The sequence below is a fragment of the Pinus tabuliformis genome, chromosome 3_1 (genome assembly GCF_031772625.1).
Source record: "Pinus tabuliformis cultivar Carrire ecotype Pingquan chromosome 3_1, CPIR1, whole genome shotgun sequence".
NCBI classification, from domain to species: Eukaryota; Viridiplantae; Streptophyta; class Pinopsida; order Pinales; family Pinaceae; genus Pinus; species Pinus tabuliformis.
In genome coordinates, this window is record NC_142301.1 from 478653802 (window position 1) to 478668589 (window position 14788).

At 39.8% G+C, this 14788-nt stretch overlaps 1 protein-coding gene across 1 annotated transcript; it reads left to right on the forward strand.

Moving 5' to 3' along the window:
• Positions 1 to 7275: 7275 nt before the first annotated feature.
• LOC149187866 (putative inactive linolenate hydroperoxide lyase) lies at positions 7276 to 7782 on the forward strand. The gene has a single exon (XM_089409802.1). The coding sequence runs from the start codon at positions 7276 to 7278 to the stop codon at positions 7780 to 7782; it is 507 nt and encodes a 168-aa protein (XP_089265928.1).
• The last annotated feature ends 7006 nt before the right edge of the window (positions 7783 to 14788 follow it).

The following is a 14788-nucleotide window of genomic DNA, read 5'->3' on the forward strand; positions in this document are numbered from 1 at the left end:
CGCGATTCAAAAGACATAGAAATGAATCTACGGTTTACAAATGAATCTAGGGTGCTCTTTTTAAATAGGGTTCTCGTCTTTTATAACGAGGAAAGCGGAAAACGGAAATCTCGTGAAGTTTTTAAGTAGTTGATTGTCAACGCCCACTCCCAGCATGGGGTGATTAGTCCGTATCTCTGTTTTCCATTGTCAACGACCACTCCCAACCTTTAAGGGAAAACAAAGAGAGGTAAAACGGTAAGCGATGCTAATCTAGCTGGGGTGATTGGTTAATGTACCTCTATCACAATGGAGAAAGAAAAGTAGGTTTTAACTTAATGATATTAGATACCATTGAAAAAATTCAAGGACTCAATTTTGCCATTGAAAATGAAAACATATGATTAAACAAGAGAGGTTGCTCAGTAGCAAGTCCCCATTATGTTCAAAAAGGCCATAAAAGTGTTTGATAGACTTTCTACGCATGTAGGCAGACAATGCATGCTTCCCTAGTGCTAATGAGAACACAAATGCAGGCTACTTCCCTAGTGCTAATGAGAACACAAATGCATGCTTCTTTGTGCACCTGAGTCTGCTGTCTTACCTATCTCACGTGCTGAGTATGCCTTACCTGAATTTGCCTGAGTCTGCCTGTCTTACCTATCTCACCTGCTGAGTATGCCTTACCTGAATTTGCCTTACTGCCCTTCCAATCATTGAGAAAACATAAGTCCAAGTTTTTTTGTGTTGTAAGGATAATTCTACAGACAAGGCCATCAAAATTCAGATATTGATATATGACTTCTTAGTGGCATCTAAACATTACATAATATCTAGTTCAATTGGGGCTCAAAAAATAAGGAATAAAATTTATGGTGAGATCTAATTATAGGTTCTAGAAAACACAGGTTTCAGACTGCAAATCAGATTCCTCTTAACTACTGAGTACCCAAAACCAAGTTAGAATATACAATAGATAGAATCAGGTATATTAGCTAGGATGGAGCACTTATCTGTTCTTGTTTTATAACTTTGAGATATGTTCGAGTCTAGATGTCCATAAACACAGAACTCCACCATTGTTACAGATGCTTTACAAAGGGGGTATGGAATGGGATGCGAGCTTTGCTCCTTCCCCTCCGAAGTTGGTAAAGTGGCTTTGTTGTCAATCTCATATCTACCCTTAACATCATAGCAACTCTTGTTTTTCATGCCTTCAAGGGGAAAAGGAAAATGGAAGACCTGGACAAAGAGGAGGCAAAGCTCTACAAATCACAATTGACATCTGGGTGAATGAAGCGCTTATCTGTTCTTTCCTCAATGTGTAATGGGTACAGAGTTGCAATCAACCCCGCTTCCAATAAATAGACTAGAGCTTCGAACCTCAAACTCTACCTTGATCTCTACTGTCCTTTTTACAGAACTAGAATGAGAAGAAGCCTTGATGGCCTTCCAAACAACCTCAAGATTGGTTTTGTCATTCAGAATCTGAAATAGTGTAGGCTACAAGACTCATATGTCAAAACGAATATGCACTGGATAAATTTGGTGGGAAAAATACAAAGAAAAAGAAAACAATATTATAAGCTTGAAAAGCTATTATACAACTTCAGCTGAAGTGTGAAGATTCTTGCCTACAACTGAAATTGAATGAGAAGACAACATAAGCTTGAAAAGCTATTATACAACCTCAGCTGAAGTCTGAAGATGCTTGCCTACAACTGAAATTGAATGAGAAGACAACCCATAGACTTGAGTTCCATTTCGGTTCTCAATAGAATCTTGGCATCATTCTCTGATAGATATCTTGCTTGAGTTTACATTTCTCAGACTTCTTGTATTGGTCATTGTAGAAAACAATGAGATTGTTCTTCAACTCTGATAGACAGTCAGAAGTAACAACTATGCAGCTATACAGAATAGTTTGTACCAGTTATTGTTGAGTTTTCTTACCTAGTAAGAAACTTTGGGAATACGCCAAATATTATTATATGAATCTCAACCATTATTATACTAATCACAACTAGTAGAGCTCTGAGATATGCCACACCTCGTGTGGTTTCTTCTTCCATGTGAGGCGAACATTTTTGTATACATTGCAGGATAAGAGTATGGTCCTTCATCAATGCAAATATCAGTTGGATGAACACTTTATAGAAAAGAGACAATAAGCCCAATTTACGAAAAATTTATTAGGAGGAGAAACCCAATTCCATGATTAAGAAATGAACTAACTGTAATATCAATTCAATTCAAACGTGTAATCTATCTTCAACCGAGAACAAATTGAGATAAATAAATATATTGAAAGAGGGAAAATGATGATGATGATTAACGTCCACTGAGACCAAATTGGTCTATTGGACCTATAACTTTCTTAGTTTTTGATTATCTGGCTCCTCGTCTTTCTTGGCGAGATTGGTGCTGTAGCTTTCTTTTTTCTCTCTACGGTCTTCCAACTTTCTTTATCTTGCATCCCCTTCATCTCTTCTGGTTCCTGGGACATTGGTGTCTTAGCTTCGCGATTTATTGTGTTTGTCCTTTTGAAGATGGTCGGAGAAGAAGTTTGGTCTAGGAGATCTGCTTTGCTGTTAAATGAAGACTTATTTTGTGCAGTAGAATCCTCATAATTGTTGATTTTTTGGGCGGGGCTTTCTCCTTGCCTGTCTTGAGAGTTGTTTCTTTCGTGCTCGATTTCTTGTGATTCAGAGTTTTCTCCAGAGTATTCTTCTTTGGTGACAGTATAGTGTTTTTTTGTGCTCCTTCCCACCATGTAGATCTGTGGTGGTTGTTTCTAGCAGAGTTTTTTTGGGAGGCTTTTGGGCAATTTTTGACTAGATGCCCTGTCTCAAAGCAGGATCGACATCTGAAGAGGATAGTTTCGTAATCGAGTTTCTGGTTCCACACATAGTCTTTACTTAGGTTTATTTCAGCTGGGAATCCGGCGCTGAAATCCATTTCCACACAGATGCGTGCATAGGTGGTTCTTGCATATTCCTCTGTTTCTGGGCACCTGCAGTAAAATTTCCCAATTGCATCTCCAATGGCTTTTAGCGACAAGAGATTCCAAAGATGCAAAGGTAGGCTTGGCAATCTCACCCAAACTGGTGCTGAAGTTATGACTACTGTAGAGGGATCGAATGATGGGTTCCATGGCTTCATGAATAGGCGTGAATTTTTCCCAAAACCAAGGACCGGAATCTAGAATACATTGTCTACTTTCAGGATTTTCAAAATCTACTATAAAGAAAACCCTAGCACAGGGGTAGATATTAATTTCATCAGAAATGACAGGCTTCCATACCTCCGAGATCCAGTCGTGGAGAGCTGTCAGTCGCGGCCAAAAACCATTGAACCGACAGATTAGGGCACTTTCGGAAAACTTCAAAGCCTCATCGAGTGAGGCCTGGACCACCTGGACAGTGGGAGCTGGGGCTTCACTGACGATATGCGCAGGAGCTTGCCCTCCAGAAGCGGCGGATGAGCGAGCAGCGATTTTCGCGAAGCTGGGAGCCATATTTTACTTGCCCGTAGAACCCAGCCGCAAAGAAATAAAGCATAAGATAAGATTAGATTTAGATCTTGCTGCAGAAGATTAGAACTAAAACCTAGCCGCCTAGATCTAGATCTAGCCACAGAAGATTAGATCTAGAATCCAAAATGTGCAAACAAACTGTTTCAATCTCGAAAATGGTAGATTGCCCCACAGTGGAACCCAGAACGGTAGATTGCGGCAGATCGAAAATCGTAGATTAAATATGATTATTAATAAATTTGAAGCAGAAAATTTCCTGCAGGAGCGCTCAGTTTCCGCGGCTAAAATGCACACTTCAGATCCGCAACGCAGAAACAATATAATAAAATATTATATTACCTGTCCCGCAACACAGAAAACCGAAGATAAGAAACACTTTAGATCCGCAGCGCAGAAATACTATACACCAGATCCGCAGCGCAGAAATAATATTTGATCTTCAGATCGACAGCACAGAAATACTCATACATTTGCTTTACAAGCCCTCTGAGTAACACACATACAAAACATAAACCATAACACCAATTCATGAAATCTTTCAATGCATTAATAAAGAAAAATGCAACTCCATGATCAAAATATGAGCATAATATTGGTATCAATGCGAATGCATAATCTATCCGCTGCCTAATCATAAAATATCAGAATGAATGCTACAAGAAAACCAAAAAAAGAAAGCATGTGTACCAACTTCAGACTCGTCGGTGCTCATGCCTTGATTAGCATGCAACCCACGTTACAATAAGATTATGAAACTGAGACATGTACATGTCATTATGCCTTCAAAAACTTAAATGGAACCATCCCTCCGTTGAGGACCACCTTACTATTGTAACGCCACCCCAACCTATGTTACCAGAAACGAGAAACGAGAAACGACAACAGGACGAGAAACGATGTTTAGAGGTTTCTCATTAAAGAAACGAGGAGAGAGAAAAAACATTTTTTTTTTATGAAAAACATAAAACAAAACATTCATTATCTAAAAACATTACAAGCTTGTTTATAGGATTGTAAAAATTACATTGCAATGTCACAAATTGAATTATATACATATTGTAAAAATTACATTGCAATGTCACAAATTGAATTATATACATAACCCATGACAAACAAAACATAGCTTTTAAACTTTTAAACAAATAATTGCCTTCAAAAAATTTCATTATTTTGAATTTAATTATGTATTAAAAATATATTTTATAATAAGAAATATAACAATTCTAATAAAGGCTTGAATAGGAATTCGCTGCAAAACTATGCTTTTGATCATTGGTCAGTGATTAAAAGTAGTAGTTTTGTAGGAAAGCATGCCAATTTCAAAGAGAAAAATGTGCACGTTCGAGTAGGCAGTATTAACAACTCTCCTTGTGCAGGTTCCATTGGGTAGTATTAAGAACTCTCTTTTGAAACACACAAAATGACGCAGGTTCTACAAATATTAGCTATAAAACCAATATATTAGCTATAAAACCTATAAAATTGAAGCATTCGAGTAATACAAACTCTAAAACACAAACCATAAACCCTTATCCCGTATCGTGGAAAATTCATATGCAAATCAAGAAAATTGTGGGCAAAAATGTCAATGTGATAAAATATCAGCAATTCAGCGAAATGGGTGCTGGCTGTTGGGCATCACGATTTGAAAGATGGAATTACATTTAAAATATATACACTTGTTTACATTCAGAAACACCTCAATCACGGAATGAAAAAGAAATAAATCACAAGCCTTTTAATTATCTTACCGCATATTTATGAAGCTAACTGTATGGGGTGAGAAGCTAACTCGGGCTCCTTGGCGCACTTCCTCCTCTGCTCTGATCTGATTTGCCTCCTCTCCTCTGCTCGGATCCGATCCAAACCTCAGCTGCATATACCGAATCTGCTCTCCTCTCTGCGACTTAAATCCCCCAGAACTTGCTTTACTGGAAAATGAAACTCGTTTCGCTTGCAGTGCCTTTTGCCTTTTGCATGCAGTTTTTTTTTAACCATAGTTAAAAAATTCTTTACCGCAAAATGAAATTAGTTTGCATGCAGTTTGGTTTTGAACAATAGTTAGAAATTTCTTTAGTTAACAAGACTTTGTATGAGTTTGAATAGGAAACCCTGAAACTGTGGAGAAACCAAAACGTCGCAGGGAAACCGAAGAACGTTTTGTATCAGGCCACTCTAAGAAACGAATCGTTTCTGGAAAACCAGTTTCTCACCGCTAAAAACGGGAACAGCCGTACAAAACGGAGTTTTCTGTGCTGTCACGTTTCTATTGCGTTTTTTAACGGGAACGGTGGCTACCGTCCCGTTTCTGGTAACATGTCCCCAACAACAAAGCAGATAGGTTAAAGCCTGGAATGAAAACAATTACCAAGGAAAGAAATAGATAAACATTCCCTTTCAGCCATAATGCGGAATCATTACCAGATTGATCCTTGGTAAAAATAGGTTCATATACTGAAGTTGTGATACCATCATCATATTTTACAAAGAAATATAATCCTTCCTTTGGTCCAAAATTCCATTGTCTTTAATGGGCTCATATAGGCCCTTTGCTATATCATATCTATGGCTGTCCTTGTCAAACTTGGAGAAGAAACCCTTATCAAAAAACTTACAGGGCTGCTAAGGGTACTCATCATCTATCCCTTGCTTCTCGTGGAAATTATTGCAACTTAAGGTGCTTTGAATAACAATGCTCTTGTCATCAGCTTCCCCTTTGGCATAAGTAAGTTTTATGTATTGTTTCGCAGAAGTAAGTTCTTCTCTATTGTTTTTGTCATCATCATTTATAAATATTTATGCAAGGCCCTTCCACTCATTGGGCTAGCATACTTGATTTGTTGTGTCAAGGAGTGGTTGTTCCTCTTCTTCATTAGCAGGCTCATCATCAACAATAAATTATGTGGTATTATCTTCTTCTTTGCAACCATTAGGGACTTCACATTTGTAACCAAACTCCCATTCTACAACCCATAAATCCTCCATAGCTTCATCATTTTCTTAGCAATCTACACTAAATGAAGCATGTCCTCTCTCGACTAACCCTAGATTGTGTGAGAGATTCCTAGTTACAGTGATCCCAAAAGATGCTAAAATAGTTATTTCTAGGGTTTCTTTGAATGTCTTTCTCGAGTAGAAAGGTTACTAGAGACTCTGCCTCTGGACAGTTGTTTCTGTAAAACCCACAACCGAGTTCGGCTTCTGTTGCTTTCAAATCTAAATACGAGGGCATCAAGAATTCAAACAACACAAGCAACAATAGCAGTTTGATCATTTGGCTTGCAAATACAACCATGATTTTAACAGTAATACTAAGAAACTACATGATTCCTTGTAGTCACACGCGTTGGCAGCCAGTCTGTGGACGTGTACCAACCATTTGCTATAGATAGAGTGACAAATCACAGTTCTATAGGTCAACCCAATACGATATGCACTTCATCCTAAACTTCGCGTTCCTGACAGATTCATAATTTCTCCTTTGTTTTACTCTATTTTTCTGTGCGTTAAATTTATGTTTTAATTAATTAACTCTCTGATATCTTGACACCAAACCACACTACTTGTAGCAACTGAAGTCCACTTTTCCTACTTTGTCGCAGCCTATTTATGAGCTTTTAACCCACTAAATTTTTCTAACACATCGAACATTTGATATTCAATTTTTTGTGCCCCTCCATAACGAGCGCAGACCCTATCGCTCCAGTGCCAGCCGGCCTCGGAACCCAAGGCCCTACGTTACTAAAAGGTGGCTCGGTGCAATGCGCGGTCAGCTTACGAGCTCCCGTGCTTTTCCCGAATTCTTACACGGGCTGAAAAGTCATTGTGTTCCCAAGCCGTTCTCCGATGTCTTCGGGTATTACGACAAACTCTATAATTTCATGTGGACGAATGCGAGTTTCGCGCTGTATTTGGGTGAGAAACAATTCGGACTAAACAGAGAAGAGGCCTGCGTCAATCTGCTAATATCCATCTGTGGGAATGCTTTGCAATCATTGTCGATTATGTTTAACTGTATCGTCAAATATATTGCCGACGATGGCGGCCAACTGCAAAGAGATTTGGCTGAAGACGTCCGCGGAGCCGTTCAAACACACGGGGACATCAAGGGCAGGGCTCTGGCGAACATGGTGTTGGTCCGGTCCAGTGTTTACGAAATGCCGAGGTTGGAACCGCCTGCGGCTTGGCAGTACGCGAGAGCCAAAGAGGATTTCCTGGTCGAATCCCATGACGGGCTCTATGCTGTGAAGAAGGGTGAGATGTTCTGAGGGTACCAGCCATTTACCACAAGGGATCCGAAAATATTCGATAGGGCAGAGAAGCTGAAGCATCTGCGAAGCAGGAGAGAAGCTGAAGCATCTGCTGTGGTCCAACGGCCGGAAAACTGATGAAACATCGGTTGACAACAAGCAGTGTGCAGCAAAGGGCGTCGTGGTTTTTATGGCTCAGCTTTTTCTGGCGCTTCTTCTTGCGCTACGATTCCTTTACCTTGAAGCAGTCCACTTCCGGCGTCAAATTTACTAAGCTTATCAAGGCTACTGTGTGAGAGACCATTGGGGCTGCGTTAGTAACGGGTTATTTACTAATGTTCGAGTTAATACGTGTAAACATTTCGAACTCGGATCCCATCCAATGATCAAATTTGAAGGGCTCGATTTCAATGAGAAGAATATATATTGATGCCGATTTTATATTCTGAAAAGCTTAAGAAAAATGGAATTTCAAATATTATTTGTAAATTTTATTTCAAATCAAATTTATTTTTATTAAATAATTTAAAATAAATTCCTAAAATTTGTATACATATTTTTGATTTTACAAGTGTTTAACGTGGATGGTATGATTTTGTTAATACAACACTGAAACGAAGAAAAAAGTTGGTTGTAGTTATAAAATTAATGAAGTCACTCACTAAGTAGTATTTTATGTAAAACATAATTTTTTTTCCAAAGACAAAAAGGAACTTTTTATATGAGATAGATAAAAAGTTACAAGTAGATGCATAGCATTCAGTTTGTTGTAGGGACCAAGCCCCCAGAGAAGTAAACTGACTCCTCTGAATAATACTAAGAGAAAACAAAAACACTGTTCCCCTCAGTCCGAACAGATCATTCACCATTCCGGCATACCACAAAAAAACAATCCTGGTGAACAACCATCAACGACGCGTTATCACAGGTCAGGTTTTATTCGTGGGTCTCCTCATAGAGGAAAACAACCCACTAAAAAGAACCCAAGATATCCTGGATAATCGCATAGGCAGACAAAATTTATCTTGACCAGTAACCCAGTGTGTTTCAACGTTTATCACAACAGCTATATACATTGTGAAAATATCAGAACAAAAAAAAACAAACATCTGAGAATTTGTAAATTAAGCATAAGGAGGGAGATCCGACACACGGATCTCATCATGGATTTGCTGAGTTAATTTCCAAACGCCCATATGATCAATTGAAAACACATTAAAAGAAAGTTTTAAGTTCAGGATCTCTTCTAAAAGCTACTTTTTCCATTAACCCATTTCACAACATTCAAAGAATCCCCAAAGATCTGAAGTGCGAAGATGTTTCTGTGGATAAGCCAGCGTATGAGATATTTTAATGCTGAAAGCCGAGCATAATTGTTTGATCCAGTTCCAATGCCCACTGAAGCTTTTAAAGAGTGTGAATCATTTAAATGGATGATTATCCCTGCCCCAGCTACATTATCTTGTGAAGCCCCATCAAAGTAGGCCCAAGGGATCCCAACTCTGATTTGTTCTTCCCTGGTCTGAGTTGATTTTCTTGACTCCTCTGGTTCAGGGATGCTGGACAGTATGGCTGCGCTTTGGATAGCAATAGATTCAGCTGAGGGAGCTCTGTCATTAAAAATACTTCTGTTCCTCGCTATCCAAACCCCCCAGCAGATGATGGGCGGAAGATTCCTCGTATTCCCTTCTGATCTAAGTTTCCACAAATTCTCCCATGCAACAGATAAAATTTCCCCTTCCGAGCTTAACTGTTTCTTCAATAACTTTTGCACCTCCTCCCATACCTTTTTTACGAATGGACAGTCTCAAAAAAGATGAGTGATGGTCTCCGAGTCAGCTATACATAAAGGACATCTTCCAGGCCCTTGTTTGTACCTAGATTGGAGGACATCCCATGTTGGAATTCTCTTTTTTAACACACACCAAAAGAACAATCTAGCTGTTTTTGGGCATTTTAATTTCTACAGAGATTTTGACCACCATTCTGGTTCTTCCCATCCTTTTTTCGACATTTAGAACTTGTAACCGGCCTTTGGGGAGTATGTTCCTGAGTTTTCATGAGCCCAAACCAAATGGTCTGGTCTATCTTTTAATCTTACATTGGATTTGGAAAGTTCTTGGATGAAACCCTGCCACTCATTCCACCAAAAAGGTCTAAGTTCTAATTCTGCTCCAGATTTCCATGCTTGCCCCCATATAGTGGACTGACCTATTTTCTCAATTTGATTTAAATATATGATGCCTTTTCATTCCAAGTGTCTGATCAGACATGGAGACAGAGCAAACAATTCATTGCAACCCACCCAAGGGTCCGTGCCTATCCTCAAATTTTCTCCGTTACCTACCTGCCATGCCAATCCTTGTTCTATGATTTTAAATGCCTCAATAGTGGCTTTCCAAACCACTGAAACATTCCTTCCTTTCTTATTTTGGTTACGGATCCAGTCTTCTAAAGGAACAGGATCTATATACTTTCGCTTCACCACTCTTGTCCACAGATTCTCAGAATTGATGATCCTCCATCCGAATTTGGCTGCGAGGGAAACACTGAAATCATATAGATTTTTTATTCCCCATCCTCCCCAATCTTTTGGTTTTTCAATTTTCTCCCATGCAACCCAAGGAAGAACAAAGTCTTCCTTTGACCTTGACCATAGGAATCTACTGCAGATCTTTTTTATCTTGTGGAGAATCCCTTTTGGAATCCAAGTCAGGGCTGCCCCAAACACCAGCATGGCTTGCAGTACTGAGGTCACCAGGGTCAGCCTGCCAGCTCTAGATAGCCACTTGTAACTCCAATGAGTGATTTTTGCTTCTATTTTGGCCACCAACCAGTTCCAGTCCTGCTTTTTGTATGAATTTGGCTTCAGCCAGAAGCCCAAATACTTGAACGGATTCTCCATATTGTAGACCTCAAAAGGCAGGATAGATGAGATATGGGTTTTTTCATTTCTATTGAAACCTTCCATTATTAACTGAGACTTTCTGAGGTTTATTTGGATCCCTGTGGCTTTCATGAACAGATCAAGAATACTTTTTAGTTCTTTTATTTCAGCCAAACTCCCATTTGTATATAATAAAATAACATCTACAAAAAGGAGGTGAGTAATGAACATATTTACAACAACTTCCAAACCTTTAATCAAACCTGTTCTTCTGGCTTCCGCGATCAGTCTACTTAGACCCTCTGCCACTAGGAGGAAAAGAAATGGTGATAGAGGACATCCCTGTTTTAGTCCCCTTTGTCCTTAGAAAAATTGTGATGAAGCCCCATTAATTAAGACTGCAAAACTTACACTGGTTACACATCCCATAATCCAATTTATAAACTCCAGATTGAACCACAGGTGGGTCAACAACATCCTGAGATATGTCCAGCTGATCCTGTCATATGCTTTCGACAGATCGATTTTAATCACAGCCCCTTTCTTGTTTGACTATCTAATGATGTGAATTGTCTCCTGGGCCACCCCTATGGCTTCATGGATTTGTTGACCATCTAAGAATCCAAACTGTTCACTTGATATGCAATTTGACAAGATCGGTTTTAGGCGGACGACTATAAGTTTTGCAATGATCTTATAAACACAGTTGCACAGAGAAATAGGCCTGAAATCTTCAAAGGAGTCAGGATCCTCCTTTTTTGGGATAAGAGCTATAAAAGTTGCATTAAAGGGAGAATATATCTCGCCTTTCCTCCTCAATTCTTCCACCACCTCAGTTAGGTCTGCTCCAATTGATTCAAAAAAAAGGTGGAAAATCTCGATATTCCACCGGTCCGGCCCTGGGCTTTTATCTTTTGCCATTGATTTTACAATGCTTTCCACTTCCTCCTTTGTCACTTCTCTGGATAAGTCTTATGCTTCCTCCTCCTCCACAAAGCGGGGGAAACATTGATCTGTTCTGATTACTTTTGTTAATGTTATCCCTCCTGGTTCAGTAAACAGATTCTGAAAGTGAGTCTTTCCCATATTTGATAGCTCCTCAAAAGAGGTGGCTTCTCTTCTTTCTTGATCCTTTAGTTTCGCTATTGTGTTTACATTTTTCCATCCTTTTGCATAATTATGGAAAAATTTTGTATTTTCGTCCCCAGCTCTTAGCCAGACCACCCTACTTTTTAGCCTCCATTCCTCTTCTTTGTCTAGTAAGATCTTGCCTCTGCGATTTTCAAGCATCAAAATCTTTTCTTTTGACTCCTGAGTAGCGTACCCGTCTGCCTCAGGTTCCTCTAGATCCCGCAATTCCACATCAATTTTGGAGAGTTCCTCATTCTGTTTTTGCTTTCTATCTTTTGCCTATTCCATGGTAGCTTTTTTGAGTCTTTCTAAATTTTCCATAAAAAGGGCCCCTTTGTTCTCCGAAGAAGCACTGCTCGAATGTTTATAATCCCTTCCCTGGCATTGTTGTAGGGAAAAGTATCCAATTCGGATGACCCTATCCCACTCTAAGGGTGAAAGTACCTCATCAACAACTGTAAAGAAAACTACTTAAGGTTTACTTCTTTACGAAAGCAAGAGAGAATGAGGAAATGCACTAACCGTTGCCTTGCGCTTAATGTCGAATCCAAACTCTTCTCTTTGGCTGCTTGCTCCCAACTCCTTGCTCTTTTGCTGGCCCAGCTACAATGAGATCCTGCAAAATAACAAAGAAGGAAACTACAAGAAGCATGCAATCATAACTGATTCATGGATTAGCATAAATCAATTATACAATTATCACAACACATCATTGAAACAAATGCATATAGAAGAACCTCAATAGCTTTTATTAATGAAGAAGTAAAGTTCTGAGAAGGTTACAACCATTGAAGGCCCCAATCCAGCAACACCTCCCAGCAGAAAGAATTTCTCCTCTTCACCTCCTTCAAGCAATCACCCAATAGCTCTATAGTGAAACCAACAGCATATCATTACTTTGCACGAAATTCCAGCCTCCTGAGCTCATAGGAGAGAGCTCAATATATAGATGAATTGAGAAAGGATGAGTCAGCTTGCAACTGATGTGTAGCTGCCTTGTGTCCTCTCTCTCTTCAGTTGATCTTCAGTTCTTGAGTCCACTTGGAGAACCTTGCTTCCACTTGGAGAAACAGAGCCTCTGACTCATCACAAGGCGAAATCCCTGATCCAAGTGTCATTTTTGGAAGATTCCAGAGCAATGACTCAGTGTGCCACTTGTCCCATCTCGCTCAGCGCAGGTGGCCTTTGTCCTACCTTCTTTGCAACGCAGGTACACCATGGAGGAGTTGAGTTTCAGCGCAGAAGCCTAGTGGAGCACCTGCTTTGATTTCAGGATTGCTTGTTTTTGAGTGTTTTCAGGTGGAGAACTGATCTGAGAGCTGTTGGTTTGCTGACCTTGTTCCTCTAGGGGTAGGAACATCATGTTTAGGGACTTTGGATCCCTTGGATTATTGACAATTCATGCCTGATACTGTAAGGCACAAAATTGTCTATAACAGATGCCCCCTAAAGTATGAGGTCGTTTATCGGGTGAAATGCTTTATTAGGAGGATCCGAAGTTCATTCAATCTACTGAGAAGTGTCCTGTAATAAGATACAATACAATACATTATTTTTCATACTTTTTCATGATCTAGCTGAGGCGGGCATTCCCATGCTCAGCTCTATAAATTCATTTTGGTACATAGCACAGACGATCGTCTGATGATAGACTGATAATTCTCTGCTGAAATTATCATCCTTTGAGAAGGATGATCATCTGCTGCAATGACGTACATATCAAATGTCTTTATATCCTGAATATATATCGCAGCCCGGATGGATGAAACTAGATCTGGGGTCTTCAATCTCTTCCGATCTTCACTCGATGTACAAGTCGATCCATGTGAGAATTTCTTGAAGTCGAACATGGAAAGACATCACTTGATTACCGGTCAATGATGTAAACCGTTAACAAGCGCGAGAGGAATCACCGATAAGGATGATGACCCTCAAGGTACGGCAGTACAATTCACATGGTGGGAATAAAGGACTTGGCGTCGACCACCATGCAAAATCTTCTGGTCGAAGGTCATTGATGTATACCTGTCGCCGGAAGTGAGAAACTTGCCATTGAGGCATGCAAGCTTCAAAGTACTGAAGGGGGTGTTCCTAGATCAACTCCTTGGATAATGAGCTGATGTCGACAAGGAGCGATCCGTCAAAGGAGGGCCTTAATGAATCCCACATCAGTGACACGGAACGGAGCTAGTGATTGTGATGAGGTGAAAACAAACTGTGATGTATGATTCAGGGTGGCGGTCATGAAATGGATGAAGGACAATGTATGGCAGTGGATGGGACACGGTTGACTCTCTGCAGAACAACATCTCTTGAACATATAACGACACTGATGTGATGGATCGGTAGCATTACCCCAAATGTGGATGGTGTGGCAAGGACCATGGTGATGAGACCGGTGAATGAAACAACCCAACCCGATGTGATACGGAGGACAAAGTGTCATGTTCAAGAGTGACTTTCTACCATTAAAGCTGTGAGGTTCTCCCAATTTTTCCCCAGTCATTGCTGACCAGTACCTCTTTATTTTTATCAAGCTTGAGGAGGATAACATATGCTTGTTCTATAACCTGCCCTTCGGGCAAGCCCATCGCTATGTTTTAACGAGCCTAGCGATAGGGAAACTCGTTCTCGTCTAAAGACATGTTTGTCGCTATTTAATGATTTTAACGAGTCTAACGACAAGGATAACTCGGTCCTTTTCATTTTTAGAGAGTCTGAAAAGGTACGTAAAGTCAACTCCAGAATTCCTTTTTCGTCATCTAATCCCTTAAGTCCAAAAAAGTATAAAACAATACAGAAGGGATGAATTTTCGATTGCTTTAACGAGCCGAACAAAACAAGCGCTCGATCTTTTTGTGCAATAATCCCTCAGGTCCAAAAAGATTAAAATCTAGAGGAGGGATAGCTCTTCCGGTCGCTTTAACGAGCTGGAAGGCCAAAACTCGGCAAACTTTTCATATTTTACGAGTCAGTGAAAAGAGCTCAAAGAATACTCGTCTTTTG